The sequence below is a fragment of the Zalophus californianus genome, chromosome 4 (genome assembly GCF_009762305.2).
Source record: "Zalophus californianus isolate mZalCal1 chromosome 4, mZalCal1.pri.v2, whole genome shotgun sequence".
Classification (NCBI taxonomy): Eukaryota; Metazoa; Chordata; class Mammalia; order Carnivora; family Otariidae; genus Zalophus; species Zalophus californianus.
Genome location: NC_045598.1, coordinates 101025885 through 101044539, shown reverse-complemented (window position 1 = coordinate 101044539; position 18655 = coordinate 101025885). Strand labels below are relative to the sequence as shown.

The window sequence follows — 18655 nt, the reverse complement described above, 5'->3', positions numbered from 1 at the left end:
TTAGGAATGAGTTGGCAACTTTGGCCAGATTTTAGTTCTTTTTCATTTGAGAAAAGGAGGATTAGCTAACAAAGCATTTTGTGTCCTGGGTAGGTAATGGCTTGATTAATGTGCTTTGACTCACTGGCCAAGTAAGCAGCTGATTGGGAGCCATAAACCCAGGGTCAAACTTGTATAAATTAGCTACATCCCAGAGAAGCAGTGTGTTAGAGGCTTGAAGAGCTACTTAAGGCCCTCTTAGTGCACCTGCCCTGTAACACAAGTGATGAGGAAGTGAAAAGCAGGTGAGGTAATGATGGGGGTGTGGCGGCAAAGCATCATCGTGAGAGTTTCAGCCAAGCACCATAGGCTGTGGGGTTGAATAGAAAGGGGATTTGGAACAAAAGTTGCGATGTCAGTGATTTAAGCTTGAGTCTGCCCTTAACTGGTACATTCATGGCTAATTCACTTAACCTTTCTGAGACTCTGTTGCCTGATGCATCTGTAAAATAGGGTGCTGGATGAGACCAGCAAACCGATCAGGCAGGTTGCCCTCTTGCTGCACCCCTCATTCTGCTCTAGCCCTTATTTGAAATTAACTGGCATTTTTGTCTCTGCTACCACCTGATTTTGGATCTGCTGTCAGTATCTTCTCTTCTCCACCAACCCACCAAAAGATTTCGTGGCATAAGGTGGTGCTGTGGGCTTTTGTCCCTCTTCCCCAAAACCATTGTGGATTTCTGAAATAGTATGCTAGGGAAAGTATCGTGAGTCCTGTGTTGCAATGGTTTATTGCTGGGTTTTTGTTTTGTTTGTACGCTGTGAATCCTTTCAGAGTCCAAGGGAAAAAAAGCCATGGGTCTTCTCATCAGAAGAAAGTTGCTGCCGACACCTTCAACAAAAGGTTTCAGAGAGTTCATGGACTCTGAAGGCCCTCAGGCTAAGAACCCACGCACAAGAAAAATACCATTATTCTATTTCCAAGCTTGTACAGGACTGCTGCTCTCTCCAGGAAATGCTAGGAGCTGGAGGTAAAGGGGACCTAAGGAACTCGAAGGGTCTGAGCCTCACAAATGGCTTGGGAACTATGGTATTGGAGCTGTGAATGAGCCCTGGACAACAGTGTCCTTGACAAGCATGCCACTTCCTGGGGGAAAGCTGTGACCCGTGACAAGTTCCGTGTACCCTTCGCTAAAACGGATGAGATCTGTGAGCTTCTGGTTTCCAACTTAAAGTGGGAACATGATACCTTCTTGCTGCTCTCTTTGTAACTTGGTGTGAGTAAATTTGGGATGGCATTTCTCTGAGAAGTACACTATCTAAATTTAAAAGTTCTGTTTGGGCCAGTAAAGTAATTCTGTCCCTGCCCGAGTTCATCTCATGGAGATCACATTTTCATACATCACTAGTTCGTGTATTAGCTCCCTTTTTACCGACACACACCTTAACATTTTTCATGCCCTTAGAAGATCATTCTGGGGATGACCAATTATCGGTGTACTCAGTCTGTTGGATACTCACTCACATCATTTCATCGCTTTGACTTTCCTGGGGATAAAGCATTCCTCTCGCGGACTCCTAGCCAGGTTTATTTCCCCCTTGGTCTTCGGTATAAAGTTGCTGAGCTAATGGTGGAAATAAATAAGCACCGGCTGTGGCAAGATCCTTTTCTGAGTTCTTTGGAAATACAAAAGTAGATGAAAGTGGACACCGTTTCCTGATTCTGTTTGCATCTAACAGCTCTTCTTCTGTCTCATAAAAAGAAAAAAAAATCTCAAAAGCATCGAAGTTAAGGTCCTTTAATCTCTTTACCCCACTGCCTCTGCCCCCAGGTCTCATTGTAATCTGTCCTGATTTGGCATACTTCGTAAAAGCAAGCTCGTTCTTTTGTGGAAGTCACTGACCATTGATTACAGTCTGTTCAGAATTTAAATGAATCTAATCAACCTTCAATTTCAGAAACAAAAATGTACATTTTCTATTTTAAAACTTTTTGTTAATAACTTTTCTAGCAAACACGAAAGTAGGTTTCAGCTTCACCAGTGATCAGTGGATGGCCATCTTGTTTCATCTGCATCCCTGCTCACTCCCCTTTGTCCTGGAATTCCAGACATTTCATTTCAAATGAAGCAAATTCCAGACATACCATTTCCCCCTGTAAATATTTCATGGTGTATACCTTTACCTTTGTAAATTTACTCCCAACACCAACACCTTAAAAAATGAACGAGTTTCTTACTATCAAATATCTAATCAGCATTGGCAATTTCCCGACTGTCTTATAATTTGTTTTTGTACTTTCGTTGAACTGGGATTCAAATAAGGTCTATGCACTGATGTTGGTGGATTCATCTCCAGTTTTTCGACATACAGGTTTCCTTCCTTTCTCTTTATCGTTCTTGCTAATTTTCTCATCGTTGTTGATGTGTCTCTTATAGTTCCTATGATCTGGGTTTTGCTGATAATGTTATTTTTAAGGAAATAAGAGTAATGCGCAAGTACGTACTTGTTAAAAAGGGGGTTGTCAGTGTATATAAATGTTTCACTTTTTGCTGAAAACAGCCTAGCTCTAGAGTTTACAATTTAATTAGGCAGGGAAATGGAAGCATCAGGAGACGTCGCTACATTTTTATTCCTGCTCTCTCTTTGTTTGAAGACACCTTGGCAGATTGCATGCAGAGGCGTCACCCACTGCTGAAATGAACTGGGCTGGAACACCAGCCATTCTTTATCAACACCACCAAACAGTTATTTTGGGCAGAGAAATGGAAGAGCGGTTTTGCCTGTTGAATCTGTAGAGGGAAACTGGGGTGATTGAACATATGCATCAAACCCTTTGGTCCCAACGCTCCTCTCTCCCTGTTGTGGTGAGCATCCTCTTGAGGACTGTTCATTCCAGTGGAAATATGATCACGGGATCATCTGGGGTGGAAAAGACTTCTGTGGTCCCCTGGCCCCATCTGGTAACCTTAACAAGGATTCCAGCATCAACTCTCCAGAAGAAAGCTGTTTGTTAACAACTTCCATATCCCACATACACCTGCTGTGCATTCTAAGTCGGCTTTCTCTTTTGTCCTTTAGTGAAACAGATTGTTAAACTTTGTCTGTCTCTGCAGTGGGAGTGTGTGCCTGTATCCATATATGTATCTGTGTAGCTCTTCAGTTAAGATTAATTTTGATTCTTCCCTGTTGTCCTGTAGAGTACACACACACCCCGTTCAACTATCCATATATAGGAATGGTTTTTATAAAAAGGAAGATGTTTTTAATGAGTAAGTTTTGACTTATGGGATTATTGTAGACTTTTTTTTATTGTGTGTAATGATTAATTTTATGCATCAACTTGGCTGAGCCAATAGGTACACAGATACTTGATCTAACATTCTGGGTGTTTCTGCGACAGAGTTTTGGGGTGAGATTAACATTTAAATTGGTAGGTTTTGAGTAAAGCAGATTGCTCTCCATAATATGGGTGGGCCTCATCCAGTCAGTTGAAGGCCTGACTAGAACAAGAAGACTGATTTCCCTAAGTAAGGAGGAATTCTCCAGCAGACAGTCCTTTGGACTAGAACTGTAGTATCAGCTTTTCTGGATCTCCAGCCTGCTGGCCCACCCTGTAGATTTTGGACTTGTCAGTCTCTATAATCACATGGGCCAATCCCTTATAGTAACTCCCTGTATGCACATCCCGTTGGTTTTGTTTCTCTGGAGAATGCTGACAAATGGTGTGGGGGGGAAAAAAAAGCAAGTCGGTATATGCCCTGGATTTATCTAGCTGGCTGTTTTTGAAGTGGTGTTTTCTATTAAAAGGATGGAAAGATCACTGGAGAGGCCATCAGAAAATTGAGATTCTGGCCATAACTCTTCTAGCAAGCTGTCTTTTGGTTCCTGACCTGGTCATTTTCCCTTTCCAAGCCTCACTTTCCTGTCTGTAGAAGGAGTTAGAGCTAAGGGATTTCCAACTTGATGTTTCCGTGAAATAACAAATGTCGAACATTTGACCCAGCTACCGAGGAGGTATCTGAAACCGTTCTTCTGAGGACTGCCCGAGTGCTAGATCAGAAAAGAAGCCGAGGATGTATACAGTAGGGGTGGTGGTACAATGCCAAGCACAGTGAAGAAAAAAATCATGAATAGAGGGGATACTCTGTGCATCAGGTAGGACATTCTAATCATTTCAGTGTAAAGCATCGATGAGTAAATTGCATTAGAACCTGCAGCTTTCATTTCTTCTCCTCGAAGGGCAGATGGTCTCACTTTGAGGGCCCTCAGAATCTGCCTCTGAATTTCAGGAATTCTTATTTTTTGCAGAGGGAGGAGGGTGATGGTGAAGACTTGACAGCTGTGACAAGCTGAGGCCCTCTGGCCAAACTGAGGGGCTCCAGCACAACCAACAGACAGGAAATGCCTGACCCCAAGGACATTTGAGCTATTCTTGACCAAAGAGATTGGAAGGCATCTCAGACTAGCTCTGGCCAATGGGATTGTAAATTGATTTCTCTGTTGCCTTGGTTTGAGCCTTTCTCTTTTTTCAACTTGGGCTTTTCCCTCCAGGTAAAAAAGCAGTAACCACAAGGAAGAAACCGTATTATTTTTAGCTTCTCCTGTCTGGTGAGTACTCAGTAGTTAGCTGCAGTAATCTTTTGGCTTTCTGTGGGAAATTAACGTTCACCTCATGTGGCAGCCTGCCACTCGGGAGGGTTGGCATTTTGGGTTGGACCGTCTGGGTGTGTGACTGGGGAAGTCAGCTGCCCCCTGTGGATGTGGACACACTCTTCTTGATCACTGGAGGCATCCAGGCTAATAGGGTCAGGGGGATTTCTTTGCCCTTGGGGTTCTTTCTAACCACAGGCTCACCATGAGGACGCAGGACCCTGATGTCCATCTCCCCAGAGAGGCTAGTGCTGGTTGACCGTTTACTCAGTTGGTGCTGAGGACTGACAAATGATTAACCCCCTGGAATCCCTGGTTAGACCCCAGTTATGGTCATGAGTTCAGCCTTTTGAACCGCAGACTTAAATTGTTTTTCCAGCATTCTCCCCAGTCGGGCGTCCCTGCCCGGGCCTCTGCTATGGAAACTCTCCCCAGGGAGCGGCTGGTGCGCAGGGGGCGTGGGAAGTGAAGGCTGGAGGCTTTGGGCGGCTGTGGGGGAGGCGGGGAGGCCGGCCTGCCGACGCTGAGGTAAGGAAGGCACCCTCGAGAGGACAGGGAGACCGGAAAGGCGCTGCAGCCTGGAGGAGGCGGAGTGGGAGCCGCTCCTGGCCCTCTGCCCAGCCACTTCCTTCCCCTGACATGACAGCCCTGCTGGCCTGGGCTCCCGGCCACCTGGTAGTGGCCATGGCACATGACTCCCCCACCCGGCCCGGCCAGGAGCCTATAGGGGGAGGTCTGCACGCCGGCCGACCCCTCCACCTGCCCAGGGCCCTGGGTGGGCCATGCTCTGCTCCCCCCCCACCTCCCCGCGGCTTCCCAGGCTCAGCGTGCCCTTTCCGGGCAGCAATGCCAAGGCAAGGGGCCAGGACATGCTGGCTGGACTCCTCACAATACCGGGAGCTCATCTGCCGAGCCTCGGTGTTCTGTATATGTAGAACTGGGTGGGTGGCCCTCCGTGTTTGCCTCCCAGAATTACTGGATTATTAGAGTCAAATGAGCTGCATGGCCCACGGGGGAGACCGTCTCACAGCAGGGGCCTGGGGGGCACCTCATGCTACTCCGCCCACCCTGGCCAGAGGTGGATGCGCGTGTGGGGTCCTGTGCCAGATGCCCTGGAGAATGACGGCCAGTGCCTTGTCTTTCAGGAAGGTGAGGGAGAGGGGCGCTTGTCCGCCCCAGCCTGCTCCCAGGAAGTACAGTTGACTCCATAAAGTGGTGGGGCTCCCGCTTCTGGAAAAGGGCTAGGTTTTGCACATAGCCCCAGAGGGGGCCCCTGGGAAAATGCGCTCACTTCCTCTTCCCCCACCGCAATTCCCTCTCTTCCTTCCCTCCACACCTCCTTCCAGCATACTTTACCCCATTTACTTCCACTCTGTGGCTTTAGCTTCACATTGATCTGATTCATCTTTCCAGTGGGGTTGGATTTGTCTAGAAGGTACTTGAGCATCTCCCTAGTGACTTTCCAGGGCAATGAGCAAGACTCTTTTTGGAGTTGGGGGGCATGGAGTTGGGAGGGGACATGAAAATATTGCAAATTCTAGAAACCAGGCTTTGAGCAGTCTTGGCAGAGCTGACTGATCCCACCCTGGAGTGTCCTGCACCCCAGAGAAAGCTGTGGTGTTGGTGGGGGGCGTTTGGCGCGTTAATAGCTTTGCTGTGCTAGTTGAGTAAACATGAAAATGTCTCATGGCCCTGACAGTGATGCGTCCTTGGATGAACTCTCTCCTGCATGTCCTAGGACAAGCTAGAAGAGGACTCGGGTACATTCAGACCCAACCTCCTCATGGAACAGAAGCCCAGGAGGGCAAATACTCAGTCACACAGCACAGTGGCTGTGCTGTGGCCAAAAACGGGGGCTCCTCCCCATGGCTGCTTGTTCAATGATTAGAGCTAGTTGCAGAATTCATTCCTCACTGCCCTCACCAGTACCTGTTTGGTTTTCTGCGCCCCCCCCCCCCTGCCTCCCCCCAGACTTCTCTTTCTTCTGTGGTGGTGGCCAGCCCCTCCAGCAGCGTCTGGGTTTATTCAGCTTGTACTTTCTGAATGCAGGATGTATATCAACATCTCCAAACCACTGTGGAACTGCACCTTCCTCCCTCACCCCAGGCCCTCTTGCTGGCTCTTGTGTCCGCAGGGTGGGCTGTTGGTTACAGAGCTTTTAGCATCGAGGCCACAGGAAGCTCTGTGATGTACTTGCCAAAGGCCATTCTTGGTGAATACAGCTGTAACCTTCAACTGAGGAGGGGTATGTGTGTGTATACATAATTTTTTAAATCAAGAAGTTCGCTTAAGTTTCGTAACATTACAGCTACCATTTATTGTGTCTCTCTCTACGCCTGCTGCTTTTACAAACCCTATAGGACATAAGCAAGTCTCATAGGTGGCAGTACAGTTTTTATCGATGCAGAATCTGAAGATGAGCAAGGTTAAGGAACTTGCACAAGGTAAAGTAGCTGACAGAGCAGAGAATTTGAACCTAGGTCAGTGTAGCCGCAAATCTCTCACAGTGCCCTGCCACCCATTCATTATCCACCCCTGGCCTTGCCCAAGAAAACATGTTGCTAGTTTTTATTTTGAGAATGAATGGGAAAGGCGTTGGAACAAAATGTACTTACAGATCTACTGGCTGACACTTCAGTTATACCACAGTGTTTAGATAACACTTCTGAAAATTGTCTTTCATAGATTGAGATAAGCACAGTTTCTGTCCTTGTCTCCTTGTTGTTTCTAAAATAATATAGCTTTTCCTTCAGTGTATTTTATCACATTAAAAACAAAGTTGGCTTTTTTGCTGATAAAAAAATTTACATCTTTATTACAGAAAATACAGATGTTCACAAAAAGGAAAAGTGATCCCAAGCAACACACCAGCTTTGGGCTAAGAATATGGGCACTGGAACTATCCTGCAGGGGTTTGAATCCCTGCTGTGTCCCTGGTGATTTGTATGACCTTGAGCTAGTCACAACTTATTTGCCTGTTTCTTCATGTGTCTCTGAAGTTGAACATTATACCCTGCATCATTGAGTTGTTTAGATTAAATGGTGCAAAACCCTTAGAAGTGACCAAGAGATGTTTGATTAACACCTCAATAATGTTCTGATTTTCCTCTGAATCTGTATATACATGTGTAAATATATATATGTGTGTGTATGTATATTATATAGTATGCATACTAATTAATAAAATGAGATTTAAAAAAACTAGTTTTCATCTAACGATATATCATGACTGCCTTTCCTTACTTCTAAATAGTCTTCTCTATTACTTGGTAGCTGCCTGGAACCTCATGATGGGATAGCGTGAATGGAACTGAATCCATATTGTGGGCCATGCAGATTTCCAGGTCTCCTCTAACATAGTTCACTCTTAAAGAAATCTGAGTGGATGTTGCTCCATGAATGGTGTCCCTCTAGGTGATAGGAGCTTCCTACTCTTTATAGAGCATACCTAATCTTACCTCTCCTGGTGTGAATGAGGATCTGGGCATGTTCCCTTTGGGAGCTCAGAATCTTCTGAGTGTGGTAGCTGTGAACTTCTATATTCTCGCCCCAACTGGGGATCTCAGCCTCTGCCTCTTTTCCTTCTTCCCCCTTAAATCTATAAAAGCTATGTTTCTTCGTTTAATATCTCTGGTATGAATTATCTCTTGGTTTCTGAGAAATCACAAATCAGAAAGTACTCTCCTTCTGTTTTTTGCTGTGCCTGAGGTACTAAGAAGGTGTGGTGTCCTTTTTAAAAAAGGGGTTAGAGGAGAAACCCTAAGCTGCTCTGCTTTCCGGGGTGGAACCCTAACGCCCACCCTTCTGGGTGGAGAGCTGTGGTCAACTTCTGTGCCATCCCAGGCACCAGGCCCTGCCATTTTAGTTTTAGGAGTTTCTGGTGACATGCTTATTTGATGATTTTATTGATGTAGAATTCTACTTGCTGGTCTGAGATTAGGTCCCCCGCCCCTTCTCTGCTTTTAGCCACTAGCAAACCAATAGGTCACATGTTTGAAAACCCTACTCTTACCTCCCCACCTCTAGCCCTAGGGGTGTGTTATATATGCAGACTCAAGCGATGTACTTGTTACAGAGTCTGAGCTCCAGGAGGCAAAGAGAGTTATGGGTGGAAGTGATTTAGGGTCAACAGTCTCTTGTGTAATATTCCTCTCAAAACGTTTATAGCTTTAATGAGACTTTCTCGTAGAGCCTAATCCTGAGTGTTTGGAACCTGTCATTTTAGACTGTATCTATTCTAAAGAAACTCAGCTACATTCCAGGACACTGTTGACTGAACAGTCTCAGACACGGCCATTTTCTGATGATGTTTAAGGGACAGGCTTGATTTTTCACTCTAATCCAGGGAGTACATCCTCATCTCTGAGAAATTGTAGACTATGCTAGGTAGGGCAATGAGTCTGCCAAAATTATGGTGGTGCCAGTATGTCTGAGGTGTGCTGGGATGGCATCAGGACCGAGAAAGAGAAAGAATGTGTATTCCACATGTGTAAAACTCCCAAGTATCAATTCCTCTCTACGGTGTTTTCCAAAGCCCATTTTAATGTCTCCTTTGACATCCTCCCTGGGAGAAAGGTTAAGTAGCATTGTCCTGCTTGCACTACTGATGAGGATACTGAGACAAGCAGAGGCGAACTGACTTGCCTTGGGCCCTGGAGTAAGACTGGCAAGAGTGCAGAGCCAGGGCTGCCTTGGGGAAAGTCCTCTCAACAGGCAGGAAGAGCTCCCAGCCAAGGAAAGAGCATCTTGCTCAGACGCATTCGTGTGAGTCCTGTTTGGGGCTGCTGAGCCAGACAGCGCTGGACACTTCAAAGTCTCAGTTCAAGATCCTTGACTGATAATCTGCTTTGCTGCCTTGAGCTAAGCCGTAAGAGTGATGGATGGCAGAAGTCGATTATTTTTGGCTCAACTGCTCCGTCTTGGCAAGGGACCTTTAAATGTAAACCTGACATCCACAAAGGGTTTAGGAACCTGATGTCATTTTCTTCCTACAATTCACATGTTGGCCTGTGCTGTAGATGGGGTTACCAGTTGTCACTTTCCTGTTCGGGGCTCCCTACAATGAAAGGATCTAATAAGGCAAAATACATAATGAGGCTATAGAGATGGCTTCTAACACAGAGGGTCCCTACACCCTCTTCCACCCCCCAGCAGCCCGGCTAGAGCTTGAATTCTCTTGACTCACTGCGTGCAGGAAAGCAGCAGGTCCTCACTGGTTTAATCCCCACCTTACTGCTTACAATTTGGTCTAAGGCTGATGGGGTCGTTCTTTTCGAGCTTTATGTTTTCTCAGCCGAAAAATGGAAACAGCCACTTAATAAGGCTAAAAAGCCATGTTAATCCACTTCAGAGATGGAAGGAGATGAAACTGTATCCAATCCAGTGAGAGTTGGCACGGGGTCTCAGAAGGAGTTGCCACTGTTCCCATGCCACCCAGACCAGCCTCCTTTGTGCTTGGTTCTGTGCATCTTAAAATGTGAGGTGGAACAGAGATTTGTCATCTGGGGCTTGGAACTCTACACATTTTCTTGGACCGAGCCACCGATTTTCACGGAATCCAAAGCCAGATATGGTGAGGGGGTGAGGCCAGACTGACCTGACCTTTATCTGTGTTTTGTCTGGAACAGGGGTCCCCGGTCACCTCCCTTGTGCTGTTCTTCCTGGATGGAACAAGAAAATAAACAGGGTGTGTGTGAAGCCCAGGACTCAGCAGACCAAGGGATGGGCTCTGATTTTGAGAACTCTGAAGACAGGGAACGGGACCCAGAAGAAAGAGGAATGGGCTCTAAGCCACAGGATGCAGACAAGAGAGAAGGCCCCCCAGAGCAGGATCTGGGCTCCAACCCACATGATGACGCCCTGGGCGGGGACCCAGAGGAGAGGGGTCTGGTGTCTGACATCTGCCCAGGTGAGGAAAAGCTGGCATTTCCATGGAAGTTGCCCCCCCTCACAGTTATTTCTAGCGCCTCTAGAGTTAGAACCAGCCACAGCATTATTTGTGGGAGAGCCCTCTAGCGGAGACCATTAACATGGATTACAGAATTACAACCTTAAGCCTGAGGAACATCCTTTTCTTCAGTCCAGTCTGAGGTGAGCTGTTCTGGTAGATGTGGATGAAGAGGGTAACTTCGCTGGCGCATCACTTTATGGTGTACAGAACACTGCTAGAAATTAACACCAGAAGGGAACACAGCTAACATCAGAACCTACCTCATCAGGCTGTTGGGGGGAGTACGGATGAGCTGCTTAGCGCAGCCCTGAGCTAACAAAGTATGCAGATGTTTGCAGTTCCAGTCACCATCATCTTTGTTTGCAGATAAGGAAACTCAGTGGTAAGTGACCTGCCCAGGTTTATGTGGCTGATGCCCAAAGTGCTCGAGGCCTCTGCTAAATCCCTTGCTGTTCCTGACCTGGAAAGAGGGAGTGCTGGCCCTCCCCCTCCATCCACCTCCCCGGTCCCATCTCTGGGCGATCGTTGCCTTATACCGCTCTGCATGGCTTGGGGACAGAAATGAATGGCAATCCCTTATGGTCAAGACTAATGAGGTTACATCCCCTCCCCTGTGACGCATCCCAGACTTCTGCTGCTCTCCCCTGCAGTGTGCACAACACCTAGTCTTTCCTAGCTCAGTAACTTTCTGGAGTACCCTATGCTCGGAGGTAAGCAGCCAGAGACAGACAGGTGTATGTTCTGGAAGTCTCTAAGCTGGGATCACCAGCTCTAGGTCCTATGCTCACTCCTCCTGCCTGGCTTACATAGGAAAGCCCTTAAGCTGGGGTGTGTTTGGTTTGTTGTCCCACCCGCAACAAGTTATATTTTAAAAATCAGCCCATTACCTCGTTAGGACAGGTGATCTTTTCCTGTGGTTGGCTGGAGTGGCCTTGTCTTTTGAGGCCAGGTCCTTGAAAGGCATTGGGAGCTGTGAGTGAGCTAATCTCTTCCGAGACCCCACAGAGTCCCAGCTGGCCCATTTCAAGCAGACTGTCAGGCCTTCAGATGGCTCTGCTCAGCAGGTACAATGGGTGGGGCCTGGGCCCCAGAGACAGTTGCCAGAAGAACTGGACAGCCAAGGGGGCGGGTGAGTGAGATTTGTTTGCCTGGGTTTCAGAGCACACTCTCCTGTAGGCCTTCTCCAAGAGGCACCAGGTGGGAAGGAGGCTGGAATCATGGGGGCCTTGGAGAGAGAGGTTGAGAGTATCTGGGGGAGGGAATTACTCCGCGGCCCGCACCCTTATTGAGACTGGCTTTCTCTGGGTTTACCTTTTGAGCGCCAAGTATAGTCACCCCCATGCCACCTTCTCTGTTGCAGAGGGGCTGCTGAGTGAGGAAGAAGGGGCTGCTCTCCGCGAAGATGATGATTACCAATCTGGTGTAGCAGAGATGGCGATGTTCCCAGGACTGTCTGAGTCCGACAGCATTTCCCGGAGCCCCCGGGAAGAGGAGGAGGAGGAGGAAGAGGAGAGCGCTGGAGAGAACCGGCTCGACGAAGAGGAGCAGCCGCCCCCTCCCATGCTTCCCTGGAGACGGCACCTCTCCCTGGGCAGTCGGCACCGGAGCGACAAGGCGGCCCACCGCCGCTTCCGCCGGCTCCATCACCCCATGGCCATGGACCTCGGGGAGCTCGACAGCCTGATGGCCAGCATCATGGACGCGCCCACCATCTGCCCCGACTGCGGGGAGAGCTTCAGCCCGGGCGCCGCCTTCCTGCAGCACCAGCGGATCCACCGCCTGGCGGAGGCCGCCGCCGCCGCCAGCCTGGAGCCCTTCGGCTTCGCGGGCGAGTGCGGCGCTGTGGTGGGGATGGTGGGCGTGGGCGTGGGCGTGGCGGGGGGCTTCGGGGCGGGGCCCGCGCTGGCCCGGCCCCCGCGCGAGAAGCCCTTCCGGTGCGGGGAGTGCGGCAAGGGCTTCAGCCGCAACACCTACCTGACCAACCACCTGCGCCTGCATACGGGCGAGCGGCCCAACCTGTGCGCCGACTGCGGCAAGAGCTTCAGCTGGCGCGCCGACCTGCTGAAGCACCGGCGCCTGCACACGGGCGAGAAGCCCTACCCGTGCCCCGAGTGCGGTGAGGCCTTCAGCCTCAGCTCGCACCTGCTGAGCCACCGGCGCGCGCACGCGGCGGCCAGCGGCGCGGGGGCGGCGGCGCTGCGGCCCTTCGCCTGCGGCGAGTGCGGCAAGGGCTTCGTGCGCCGCTCGCACCTGGCCAACCACCAGCGCATCCACACGGGCGAGAAGCCGCACGGCTGCGGCGAGTGCGGCAAGCGCTTCAGCTGGCGCTCGGACCTGGTGAAGCACCAGCGCGTGCACACGGGCGAGAAGCCCTACATGTGCTCCGAGTGCGGCGAGACCTTCAGCGTCAGCTCGCACCTCTTCACGCACAAGCGTACGCACTCGGGCGAGCGGCCCTACGTGTGCCGCGAGTGCGGCAAGGGCTTCGGGCGCAACTCGCACCTGGTGAACCACCTGCGCGTGCACACGGGCGAGAAGCCCTTCCGCTGCGGCCAGTGCGAGAAGCGCTTCAGCGACTTCTCGACGCTCACGCAGCACCAGCGCACGCACACGGGCGAGAAGCCCTACACGTGCATCGAGTGCGGCAAGAGCTTCATCCAGAGCTCGCACCTGATCCGCCACCGCCGCATCCACACCGGCAACAAGCCGCACAAGTGCGCGGGCTGTGGCAAGGGCTTCCGCTACAAAACGCACCTGGCGCAGCACCAGAAGTTGCACTTGTGCTAGGGCTGGGTCGCGTTGGGGTTGGGGGACACACTGCCCTCGGGGAGCATGTGGGGAGTAGCCGTTCTGGGGATAGACCGCGTAGGAAGAAATGGGAAGGGGCGGGAGGGACAATCCGAGAGTGATCGGGGAGTCAAGTTTGGTGTTAGGGGGTCTTGGAGGGGAGGGTTGAGTCAGCGTTGTTCTTTTGGGGTGTCATGTTTTGCCTGCCGCCCCCCCAGCGAGGACATGTTTGGGAGATGTGCTTGAGCGATGCCTTCTTCAAATACACAAAGTAGGGGGTGAAGAGCAGGCACTTTGAGGACCTTGAAGAAGGGGAGTAGGGGAGTGAACGGGATGGCCGGCAACAGAAGTTCGGGCTGTGAGGGCCTGTGGGAATCGGGAGAGGGTGTGGGGGTTAGAGGATCATGGGGTAAAATAAAAGGCGGGTATGATTAATTCTATCCTGGTCTCACCAGGTGTTAAGCCACTGTTTTGTCCTGCCCTCCCACATCAGCTATAGTCTCATGAAAAGTAAGAGGAACCTTGTCGATCTTCTAGGAGAGGATATTTTGCATATTCTTCCCTTCCTTTCTCTGAGCCACGGTTAGCTGCTATTTTGAGGCATCCAGGGGAAAATGGGCAGGAAAGCTTACACACTCTGATTTCAAGGACGAAATCGAGGTTTGGGAATTCGTTTATAACTGGCTTTAAGATCACCCGGGAAATCTTGGTCCTGCCCCTGGTTCTTTGCCACTTCCTTTAAGGTAGTCTAGGTTCATGCTGGGTCAGGGTGGTCTTTGTGGATGTCAGGTGTTAGGTGTGTGCCGAGCCCGGTATTTCAGGTCTCGCTTGTGATCTTCTAAGTGCAGGGAAATGAAACAATCCCAGCTGTGTGTGACTTTCCCTTTGCCAGGTCAGCATGATGCTTGTTTGAAGTGAATCTCAAATCAGCAACAGTTGCCCCAGTGACCTACTACAAAAGTCATCTAGCTCAGAGTTTTGCTAGCCTTATGTGGGAAATCCAGGAGAGCAAATGTTCACATGTTGGGGTACAAGGCTTCTTTGTCTCATTTGCCTTCACTCTGTATCCAGTGCCCCCCTTCCCCTTGGTAGTAATGGGGGAGATAATTGAACAGCCACCTCCATCCATATTGATAAGGGCTTTTGGTCTGAGTAGAAATATCTTTTATCTACACAGGGAGGCACAGCAGAAAGCTCAAGGCTTTACACAAGGAAGGCACAAGCAGGGAGAGGTCTAAGTGCAAAATTGCCAAATAGCACAAGCAATGAATGTTTTCTGGTTATATAAATGCCAAAATAGCACTTTTATATTTGTAAAGTGCTTTACGCTATTTAATGATAGTTGTTTCTCACATCTCTGTGAGGTAGATCAGTATTATGACCCCTGTCGTAGGGAAGACCTGGGGATAGGAGTACAGCAGGCTGTTCGGAAGAGGGACTGATGACCGTGGGGATAGGCATGGTCTGACCTTTTGTGTTCTCCAGCTCAGCTGCTAGAAAGACTTCCTGTCATGATTTATATCATAAAATAAAGACACTGAAAATTCTTATGCTTTGTGGAAAACTTAAGGCTAGTCTAGAAGGGCCAAAGATGTCCTTGTTGACAAAGCTGGTCTTTGTCACGTAATTTGGGTGTCTTAGGTTTGTTCTGTTTCTAGTAGGGGGCTGTAGTTAGATGACTCTTGTACAGATTTCGGTTACCTATGCTGAAAATCCCACCCCTAGGTTAGCCTTTAGAAGTTAGAGCTGTGGAAAGCAATCCTGTTTTCTTCACCAGTGATTGTTAGTTTTCCTGTACTTTTCATGGAAGCATCTTCACAAACTGTTGGACACACTTGAAGGAAAAGAAGAAAAACTGCAAGATTGTTTTTACAGTTTCAGCAGACTTTCTGTGAATGCTGGTAATTTATACTTGATCAGTTGTATTTTAGCAAAGAACCTCTTCGGGGACTGTAGGGAAGCATGTTTTTGTCCTTATAAAAACACCTTCTAAAAAAAAAATCCTGAGAATTCTGGGCTTGTATAATGCCTGTTGATCTTGCCCTCTTAATCAGTTTATTGTTATTTACAAATGCAAATAGATTTTCAAAAGGTAATTTTGCAACACACTAATTCTTTATTTTCTTTTAGTTGAGTAATATGAACAAAGTAAATGTCCATTATTTATTCTGACTCTTTACTCTGAATACTAAGTGTATAGGACTCCTTTGAAAATAATATAGCCAGTTTGTAGGTAATCTTATTCCTTTGCGTGTTTTTTTTATGCACATCTACCTCTTCCAGCCGTTTTAAGTTCTCTCAAGTCTGTGCCTATGAAATCTCATGCAACTTTTGATTATTCATGGATTGATTATCCACTTTATGGGTTATTTGGCCTTTTGCTGCCATTGTACTCTGTTGTACCGTCTCGTCTGCATCAGCTATGTTACGTATGGGCAGCTTTCAAGAAAGAATTCAACATGGAAATGAGATTGAAGCTAATATAAAATAATTTGGTGGCAGTGGAAATGTTTGGATTTCATGGACCTCTCTTTCAAGTACCATGGATAAGAGAGGCAGCTACCACTTCAGTATCCCTTTGATGAGCAAATCCCTCAGCAGAAGAAAACAGCCCAACCACCAACACCCCTACTCTCATGGTGCATTTAAAATGTGATTCCGTTTTTCTTACAATTCTTCAGGGAACATAGCTGCATTAAGTGAATTTAAATGCAGTCAGGAGGTTGTTTCTTGTATTCTAGTTGGAGAATAATATTTTTTCTTCAGCAAACCCCATTAACTATGGTTCACCCTTAAAAATGTTGATTTGAAGATTCCTTCCATCAGCTCATTCATGACGGTGGAGGCAAGTGTATCATTTGTTTCCTGGGGAGTTTGGTCAAGTTCAGGCTACTCTTCCTTAGCAAAAGCTGGAGCAGTTTCGTCAGGTTAAATGGCTTGGTTCAATCTTGAGCTCTGAGTTGGAAAGAGAAGATGAGAAGTTAACCCCTTGAGCCATGTGGTTTCTTCAGGATCAAGAGGCTGTACATATGTGGAAAAGTACAGATGAAGAACCTGTGTTCATAGACAATCTGAACTGTGTTTCTGAAGTTTGTGCACATTTTCCTTCACTGTAATGTTATTTTACAGCTGTTTGTTAAAATAGTGAATAATTTAATGATCCTTAAAGTAACAGGTTTTGTGTGAGTGTGTGCTTGTATATGTGAGAATTGCCTTATTTTCAGGTTGTTTTATTTAATGATGATTCCTTGGACAGCGTTCTGGTGTTCAGCAACCAATATGGAATATTTGTCATTAAATCCATATCAGTCTTTTTCCATGTCATTCTTTCTTCTTTGTCATCTATTAAATATCACTGAGATCAGTAAATGGAAGCTTATTGTCTGGTAGAACAGGGGTCAGCAAACTACCGAATCTAGCCTGCCTCTCTTTGCAAGTAAAATGTTTTGGATTATAGTCCTGTGCATACAACCTTGCTTACATATTGTCTGTGTCTGCTTTTGCCCGATAACAGCAAGGCTGAGTCTTTGTGACAGAGGGTTCATGGCCCACAATCCTAAAATGTTTACTCTCTGGATCTTTACGGACAAAGGTTGCTGACTCCTATGTTGGAATGTTCAGGTGGATCCTACATCATCCTGGAACTGGCTGATGTCTATATACTCTGCCCATTTTAACCAATAATTCAGCAGGGGCACTTCTGTACTCTTGTGGCGTTAGGAGTTTGGGAAATGTGTTAATGCTATGCCATGGGTATTGATTTCTTCATTCCTTGTAGGAACCAATCTGTGGGACATTTTGACAGCAGGTAGTGGGGAGTGGGGCGGGGGAGTCGATATGGGGAAGGGAGGCAGTCTTAGGTCTCACCTCTAATCTATTAAAAAAAAAAATGTATTCCCGAATCACATCACAAAGTATTTTCTTTCCCTCAGCTCTCAGAAATGTAACTTAATGGCTACTGATAATGTTGAATGGAACTTATCAGCTAGACTGGCCTTTTACTTCAAATATTTTTTAACTGGTTTGTGCCCAACCTCGGGGAAACAATGAAACAGCAGTTTATAAGCAGTTTATAAGTCCAAGAAATAGAAAAGATGAAGCGTGAAAAGCACTTTATTTTCTTGTAATGATCACAACCACCTCCTTGTGTGAATGTCTGCCAGCCCTTTTCTGCCTGGCAGGACCAGTGAATGCTGGGTCCTGGTTGTGGAAGGAGCCACTCCATTCTGGGATTGCAACATTTCTCCCTAAACCTGAGTATTCGGATTTGAAGCAGCCACAAGTCTAGCTCCTGGTCCCTAGGAAAACTACTAAACCAAGTATTTGAAGTATTTGTTCAGGGCTCTGTGGGGACAGAGCCATGAACCTGGACTTAGGGGCTATGCCACGAAGGGACGCCGAGCCTGAACTTGCTGTTAGAGCAGAACTCTGTGTTCCAGGTGGAGAGGATGTATCTGGTCAACTTGGAATTCTTTGGGCTGAATTGGTTTGAGATCAAGATTTCATTACTTTAACCTTAACTACATAGTAGAATTAGCTGGAGAGCTTTAAAAACCAACAACCCCTCCCCGCTTCAAGCCCCCCCCCCAGCCCTCCCCTGGGCTCCTGGGTGGCTCAGTCGGCTAAGCGTCTAAATCTTGATCTTAGGGCGGTGAGATCGAGCCCCACGGTCGGCACCATGCTGGGAGTGGAGACCGCATAAGATTCTCTCTCCCTCTCCCTCTGCCCCTTTCTGCCCCTAAACAACAACAAAAAACCCAACAACAACCAAGTAATTGTTCCAGACATTGAACAATTGAAGTCCAAGCACGTGTAATTTTATGTAGGCCTCTTAGGCAACTTTTATGTGCAACTGGGATTGAGAAGTCTATAGGACCAATCAGGTACCTTCTTTCTTTCTTGGGGATTGCAGTAAGTAAAAGGAATAAGCCTCACATCCTCTCCTCTGCCTAGGGGTATAGAGACAAAGGGCATTGTCAGATCAGCAGGCTTTGCTGTCTGTCCACTCCGGCTAGGCCTCCTTTTCATGTACACCTTCCCCACGTAGATCATAAGTAAGGGCCAAGAGAAGGGCCTGTTTTTGCTGTTCATCAGATAATGCGGGGGGTTGGGGGGGGTGGCATCAAAGGCTGCTGCTGGCCTTTCTTGGTCTTTGCCAATCACAGACTGCCTGCCTTCCCTTCTTTCTGATCTTCATTCCCTCTCAGCTCACTTAACAAAGCAAAATTCCATGCATTACTCCTTTTCTGAGCTGCCCTTGGCAATAGAGTTGTTTTCTGAATTTTG

The 18655-nt window shown here is 47.9% G+C and overlaps 1 protein-coding gene and 1 long non-coding RNA gene across 4 annotated transcripts in view; one reads left to right on the top strand and one right to left on the bottom strand.

The window, feature by feature from the left end:
* ZNF697 (zinc finger protein 697) overlaps positions 1-16693 on the top strand; it is a 28326-nt gene extending 11633 nt beyond the window's left edge. Inside the window, exons 2-3 of one of the 3 annotated variants that reach the window (XM_027567868.2) lie at positions 10260-10540; positions 11943-16693. In XM_027567868.2, the coding sequence (XP_027423669.2) occupies positions 10297-10540; positions 11943-13369 (1671 nt within the window). In that variant the 5' untranslated portion in view covers positions 10260-10296 and the 3' untranslated portion in view covers positions 13370-16693. The other 2 variants (XM_027567882.2, XM_027567874.2) reach the window with 2 other exon arrangements.
* Positions 7457-11913, bottom strand: LOC113908021. Its single transcript, XR_003515341.2, has 3 exons — positions 11470-11913; positions 10682-10796; positions 7457-10292 (listed from the first exon to the last, which is right to left on the bottom strand). It is a non-coding gene; the product is annotated as an uncharacterized LOC113908021 (long non-coding RNA).
* Positions 16694-18655: the final 1962 nt, after the last annotated feature.